At 37.4% G+C, this 7,641-nt stretch overlaps 1 protein-coding gene across 1 annotated transcript; it reads right to left on the bottom strand.

Annotated features, from left to right (window-relative positions):
- Nucleotides 1-4,392: 4,392 nt before the first annotated feature.
- LOC118768292 (zinc finger protein 239-like) lies at nucleotides 4,393-6,458 on the bottom strand. Its single transcript, XM_036514473.1, has 5 exons — nucleotides 5,880-6,458; nucleotides 5,766-5,795; nucleotides 5,242-5,245; nucleotides 4,926-5,200; nucleotides 4,393-4,673 (listed from the first exon to the last, which is right to left on the bottom strand). The coding sequence occupies exons 1-5, from the start codon at nucleotides 6,301-6,303 to the stop codon at nucleotides 4,522-4,524; spliced, it is 885 nt and encodes a 294-aa protein (XP_036370366.1). The 5' UTR covers nucleotides 6,304-6,458; the 3' UTR covers nucleotides 4,393-4,521.
- Nucleotides 6,459-7,641: the final 1,183 nt, after the last annotated feature.

Raw genomic sequence — 7,641 nt, 5'->3', positions numbered from 1 at the left:
GCTCTAAACGACTATCATGAAAAAAATGCGCGCTCGCGAAAGGGGGGTGGGGGAGAGGCTTCGGAAATTTCACATCTTCAGTCCACGGCCTTTAAACTAAGAAAAAATAGTGTAATTGGTGTAAAACTACTTGTTCTAAACGAGTATCAAGAACACACACTCACACATGAATCATAAACTCCGTATTTCGCAAAAAAAAATAATAAAGAGAAGAAATTCTGGAAAAAGTGAAGAAATGTTGGATCTCCGCCATGTGAATCAAAATACGTGTCAGAAACATCTTGAAATACTACAGAAATTATGTTACGAAAATGATAATGTATACATACCTCTTTGAGTGGCCCATCGATAATGATGATAAAGAAATGAGTTGGATTTGAACTCAGAATATTGACTAACACAACTACATACTACAAGACTCAAAATATTCAGCCAAGTCACCACCCTTTAACTAGCAATAATAATAACATCAATAACATAACAGCCAAAAGATTTATTTGTTCTGAAAATAACAATCATAGTAAATAAATATGTTCTTTAATATTCACATTCATGTGCACAGTTAAACACACTTACATACAAACAGTCATGCATGCATAATACAGAACGGAACACATAAATGAAGGATGCATTACTTAGTATATATTACATCTAGAGAATTTTGATTAATAAGTCAAATATGCAAATTATAAAGATAATTAATTGCTTTACTAAACAGTGTTGTAAAGGTGAAAAAATAAATTTGGGAAAAAAATACACGCCAAAACTAATTAATAAAGGATAATTAGGGAAGGATTGACACAAAATAATAATTTTTTCTGATAAATGCATCTTAATAAGTGAGAAGAATTGCATATATCTGAACTATTTCAAAGAAAAGCATAAATTTAATGTTTAAAATAGCTTTAACCAAGGAATGAGATCCAACATTTCTTCACTTTTTCCAGAATTTCTTCTCTTTATTTTTTTTTTTTGCGAAATACGGAGTTTATGATTCATGTGTGAGTGTGTGTTCTTGATACTCGTTTAGAACAAGTAGTTTTACACCAATTACACTATTTTTTCTTAGTTTAAAGGCCGTGGACTGAAGATGTGAAATTTCCGAAGCCTCTCCCCCACCCCCCTTTCGCGAGCGCGCATTTTTTTCATGATAGTCGATTAGAGCAAGTTGTTTTACACCTATTACGCTGTTTTTGTTTTTGTTTTTGTGCCCGGTTCAGACGCTTTCGGAAATTCCCGATATAAATATTCCGAGGCCTCTCCCCCACCCCTCTTTCTCGAGAGCGCATTTTTTTTTGTCATATTCGTTTAGAGCAAGTTGTTTTACACATATTACACTATTTTTTTTTTGTTTTGGTGCCCGGGTCAGCTCCTCAGACGCTTTCGGAACTTCCCGATGTGAATTTTCCGAGGCCTCTCCCCCACCCCCCTTTCGCATGCGCGAATTTTTTTTTTCATATTCGTTCATAGGAAGTTGTTTTACACCTATTACACACATTTTTTTTTTGATTTTCTGATATTTGTTACGCCCTATATTAACCATTCCAAAGAGGTCAGCTTCGGGTCGCAGAGGTTCTTGTATGATTCCAGTGGAATCCTCGGCGACTCACGGGAATTCCGGAGCAGGGGATTCAGTTGGTCTTACACCTGAATCCTCAACGGCGAACGACGGGGATCCACGATGTATGAAAATGTCTGTATATGTATAGATGGAAATGGTGAGGATATTAAGAAATGGTTAATAGCAAAATGTAGGAAGTAAAAAATTTGGAATGGGCAGTGAAAAGGAAAACGAAACAGGGAAAGAAATTATATAACTTTGTTTAAGTAATTTTTTTTAGTCCTTCCTTTTTTCTGAGTTGTGCGTTAGATATGAAATTAGATATGAAATCATTCGTATCTAATTCCGGTCTCCTAATAATTATCAGTTATAAAGTGGAATTGATCAAGGAATAAAGATTTGTATGAAACTATAGCAGGAAATAAACGGAATTTGCAAGACTGAACGGTTAATGGACGAGGGGAAGTAACTCTTCCTTCAACAAAAGTCCTCAATATTTTTATATAGCTTCGGGTTTAAATGACAATTAATTAATTCAACAAATTGTTAGAAAGGATCACTAAAGTACAGCCCCCAAAATTACTGCAGGGCTTGATGACCGCCTCAAGAACCCAGTTTCCACAAAAACTTTTTGCTGGGAGCTGCACAAAGCCAGATTTCAAGGGAGGGCTGCAATCAGAAAACCACTACTTTCAAAAACAAACGTTGCAAAGCGTTTAGAGTGGAGTAAAAACCTACAGAATTGGTCCCTGGAGCAGTGGAAGAATGTTATTTTCTAGGACGAGTCATCCATTACGTTATTTCCGACCACCGGCCGAGTATACGTGTGAAGAGAGCCAAAAGAAGCATTTGACCCAGACTGCCTTCTTCCAACTGTTAAACATGGAGGAGGATCTGTAATGATCTGGGGAGCTATATCTTGGATATCTGCCAGCCCAATGGTTCCCCTTCATGTCAGAATTAATAGTCAAGACTATTTAAGCATTTTACCTGATCAAATTCATCCTATGGTTGCGGAACTGTTTCCAGAGGGCAACGCAAGCTTTCAGGATGATAATGCACCAATTCTCACAGCTAAAGTTGTCACTGAATGGCACGAGGAACATTCATCAACCGTTTCAAAGTAAACATTAGTCCTTGCTCTTTTTAACACAATAACTCCTGGTATTTCATATACAGCAGATCTTTCCTTCTCCTATGTTTCCAACGAAGAGCTCCGCTCGAAACGTTAAACTATCCTTCATTCCTGAGCGTCCAATAATACTATATTTCTTCCACGTCCTCGCGTTGTTGTGTTTTTTTTTGTGCTTTCTCTTTTGGATTAACTATATATATATATATATGTATATATATATATATATTTAACCGATCGTGGCCACTGCGAGACTCCCCTTGCACCTGTGCTAGTGGCATTTAAAAAACACCCACTACACTTGCGGAGTGGTTGGCGTTAGGAAGGGAAACCAGCTGTAGAAACACTGCCAGATCAGACTGGGCCTGGTGCAGCCTCCTGGCTTCCCAGACCCCGTTCGAACCGTCCAACCCGTGCTAGCACGGAAAACGGATATTAAACGATGATCATGATGATGATATATATACAAATTAAAATCCAGGAAACAGAGAAGTAGCATTAATATAGTTTATTCACTGCAAAAATTCAACATGTACACTTACAGCTGTTTCGATTTTGCTCAAAAGAAATTCCAATAATTAAAACATTTAATTGGGCAAAATCTCATCAGAAATTAAATTAAAGAAAAGACTATTGTCTATAAATTATACAACGTAGAGAAAAAAGAAGAGCTAACAATTCTAGTCTGTTATATATTTTGAATATTGTTATCACTAGCGATATCAAGATATAACTTTGTATTTTGCATTTTATGTGTAGATGTATATAGATAGATGTACATGTAATATGTACACATATATACATGCACTAGCACTATGACCCGGCAACGACGGGTCTTTAATGCTAGTTGGTAAATAAATGGTAGATAGTGAGTTATATTTCTCACTATAATTATTTTATAATGTATCGATTTAATTATTTTCTAATTTATCTATATCAGTTCAATCAATTTCTTTAACAAAGTTATAAATGTGATCACGTTGTTCTCTCATTCATATGATACTATTTTTACTATAACTCACTAATCTAACATTTATTTAATGCGGTTTCAATTCCCAGACCGGGCGTTGTGTGTGTTTATTGAGGGAAAACACCTAAAGCTCCACGAGGCTCCGGCAGGGGGTGGTGGCGATCCCTGCTGTACTCTTTCTTCCTGTTTCTTGAGTAATGCTGCGATGGACTGGCGTCCTGTCCAGCTGGTGGTGTAACACATATGCCACAGAGACCGGGCCCATGAGCCTGGCTAGGTTTGTAAAGGGCGCATAAATAAATAAAAATAATAAATATACTGGCATTTAATAAAACTGTGTAAGAGAATAATTTACCACAACTCAATTGCAAGAAGCACTTCCATCAAGTTAAGCTATTTATTCGAGAGAATGATTTAATAGAGGTGCAGGAGTGGCTGTGTGGTAAGTAGGTTGCTTACCAACCACATGGTTCCGGATTCAGTCACACTGAGTGGCATCTTGGGCAAGTGTCTTCTGCTATAGCCCCAGGCCGACCAAAGCCTTCTGAGTGGATTTGGTAAACGGAAACTGAAAGAAGCCTGTCGTATATATGTATACATATATATGTATATATGTGCATGTGTTTGTGTGTCTGTGTTGGTCCCCCTAGCATTGCTTGTCAATTGATGCTGGTGTGTTTACGTCCCCGTCACTTAGTGGTTCAGCAAAAGAGACTGATAGAATAAGTACTGGGTTTACAAAGAATAAGTCCTGGGGTCGATTTGCTCGACTGAAGGCGGTGCTCCAGCATGGCCGCAGTCAAATAACTGAAACAAGTAAAAGAGAGAGAGAGAGAGAGTAATAGATTTATCACAGTGTTATGGTTTCTTTCCTGCGTGGATATGTTTGTGAGTAGTTAAGTTACCTTTTTGAGAGAAAGACTTTTCACATACATCACAGTGATAAGGCTTCTCTCCTGTGTGAATGTGTTTGTGAGAAATTAAGGTATGGTTCTGAAAGAAGGATTTACCACAGATATCACACACGTATGGCTTCTCTCCTGTGTGAACACGTTTGTGTTTGATTAAGACATCGCTCTGTGAAAAAGACTTTCCACAGATATCGCAGTGATATGGCCTCCCTCCTGTATGAATAAGTTTGTGTTTAGCTAAGTGATGATTTAAAGAGAATGATTTACCACAGATATCGCAGTGATATGGTTTCTCTCCTGTATGAATACGTTTATGGTTAGTTAAAGCATTGCTCCGTGAAAACAATTTACCACAGATATCACAATGATATGGTTTCTCTCCCGTATGAATACGTTTGTGTTTACTCAAGTGGTAACTTTGAGAAAAAGATTTACCGCAAATATTACAGGGATAGGGTTTCTCACCTGTATGAATGCGCTTATGAGTAATTAAATGATGATTCTGAGAGAATGATTTACCACAGATATCACACTGATAAGGTTTCTCTCCTGTGTGAATGTATTTGTGAGTAGTTAAGTGGTGATTTTGAGAGAATGATTTACCACAGATATCACAGTGATATGGTTTCTCTCCTGTGTGAATGTATTTGTGAGTGGTTAGGTTTTGAATCAGAGAGAATGATTTACCACAGATATCACACTGATATGGTTTCTCTCCTGTGTGAATGTATTTGTGAGTAGTTAAGCTGTGATTTTGAGAGAATGATTCTCCACAGATATCACACTGATAAGGTTTCTCTCCTGTGTGAATGTATTTGTGAGTGGTTAGGTTTTGATTCAGAGAGAATGATTTACCACAGATATCGCACTGATAAGGTTTCTCTCCTGTGTGAATGTATTTGTGAGTAGTTAAGCTGTGATTTCGAGAGAATGATTTACCACAGATATCACAATGATAAGGTTTCTCTCCTGTATGAATACGTTTGTGAGTGGTTAGGTCGCTATTTATAGAGAATGATTTACCACAGATATCACACTGATATGGTTTCTCTCCTGTATGAATACGTTTGTGAGTGGTTAGGTCACTATTTCCAGAGAATGAATTACCACAGATATCACACTGATAAGGTTTCTCTCCTGTGTGAATGTATTTGTGAGTAGTTAAGTGGTGATTATGAGAGAATGATTTACCACAGATATCACAATGATATTGTTTGTCTCCTGCATGAATACGTTTGTGAGTGGTTAGGTCGCTATTTCCAGAGAATGATTTACCACAGATATCACACTGATATGGTTTCTTACCTGTATGAATACGTTTGTGAGTGGTTAGGTTGCTATTTCCAGAGAATGATTTACCACAGATATCGCAATGATGTGACTTAACCACAATGTGGATGCATTTGTGAATAGCTAAGCTATGATTCTGAGAGAATGATTTACCACAGGTATTACAGCGATACGGCTCGACACCTGCGTGAATGTGTTTATGTGTGGTCAAACGAACCTTTTCAGAGAATGATTTACCACAGATGTCACAGCGATAGAGATCCTCTCCTGCATGGAAACATTTGTGAATCGTCTGTTCATCTTTGAGAAAGAAGGACTTGTTGCAGACATCACAGTGAAATGATGTTTTCTCTTCTTCTTCTGTTTCATCTTCAGTAAAATCAATCCTTAACGACTGTGTATTACAATTAACCTCATTATCACGTAATTCAAATTCCATTATTTTTCTCCTCTCACCACAAAGTCCAAATGTTTTTCTTTTTTTCTTTTTTTTTTATATTCTATTCCCCAGTTATTTCTGTTGCTTGAAATGCTTAGCGGTATTTCGTCTGTCTTTTTGTTCTGAGTTCAAATTCCACCGAGGTCGACTTTGCCTTTCATTCTTTCGGGGTCGATAAATAAAGTACCAGTTTCACACTGGGGTCGATATAATCGACTTAATCCCTTTGTCTGTCCTTATTTGTCCCCTCTATGTTTAGCCCCCTAGTGGGCAATAAAGAAATATATATTTCCATCAACTGTAATCATTGTCAATATCTGAGGGGGCTGCCAATTCCTTTGCAATCCAGGTTTAATTAGAATACATGAATGGTTTTCTTGCACCCATTCCAGGCAGTAAAGTACAGAAATGCTGCTAATAATCACACACCCAAAGAAAATCTTTTACAATTCTATAATCGATTTATATAAACAGGGTAATATTTCTTCTGTGTAGCATCTTAGTTTCATCTTAAACAATATATCATATATATTCATGATGTGTTCGATGTAAAATCTTCTTTTATGCTAAATATCCTCTCTGATACTCTGAAATAAAAAAGAAATAATATGAGATATAGAATATACTTGAAAAGTAAAGATTAAATAATGAAAATTTTATTACATTTTTATAATGATAAACTGGAGATACAAACCTTTAGCTGGCCAAATAAACGTTAACACGTCAGTCTGACAAACAAACAAGGAGATTATAAGGTAGTCATGGGATGTGCTAAAAATAATAGCTAAATAACTCTTAAATCACGCAGCAATTTTAAAAATTTTGTTTTGGTTTTTGCACAATCCTATGAATTACAAATTCGCAAGAGTTTTCTAAAAATTCCCCAAAAGTTTTGAACCAACGAAGAACGTATAATTTACATCTGCTGTTTATTTGTTGAGCGAAGCGGTCTTCGTCCCAGAGCTTGCAAGATGGAAGAAGTCGGAAACGTGGTCCTTTGCTATTCGTAAGACCCGCAGAAGAGAAAGCAGGTCAGCCCCCCCGACACCGAGAGCATCGAATGATGGATGAATGTGCATCCAGGCTTGGCTGTTGCGTAGGAAGTCGGGGAACAAGAAACAGGAAGAAAGAGTGAGAGATAGGTGGGGCGAAAGAGTACAACAGGGGTTACCACCACCCTCTGCTGGAGCATCGTGGAGCTTTAGGTGTTTTCGCTCAATATACACACACAACGCCCGGTCTGGGAATTGAAACCGCGATCCTCCAAACGCGAGTCTGCTGCCCTAACCACTGGGCCATTGCGCCTCCACTTACATCTGCTGTATATGAAATACCAGA

The sequence above is a fragment of the Octopus sinensis genome, linkage group LG28 (genome assembly GCF_006345805.1).
Source record: "Octopus sinensis linkage group LG28, ASM634580v1, whole genome shotgun sequence".
NCBI lineage: Eukaryota > Metazoa > Mollusca > Cephalopoda > Octopoda > Octopodidae > Octopus > Octopus sinensis.
This window is presented reverse-complemented; position numbering and strand designations above follow the sequence as displayed.

Bases quoted from the DNA above. Each gene is read 5' to 3' on its own strand.
- LOC118768292 (XM_036514473.1), bottom strand. From the start codon at position 6,303: ATGGAATTTGAATTACGTGATAATGAGGTTAATTGTAATACACAGTCG. The intron at 5,796-5,879 runs GTAAGAAACCAT...GTATTCATGCAG, and splicing joins TCACAAACGTATTCATACAG to GAGACAAACAATATCATTGT. The intron at 4,674-4,925 runs GTAAATTGTTTT...GTGATATCTGTG, and splicing joins ATATCATTGTGATATCTGTG to GTAAATCCTTCTTTCAGAAC.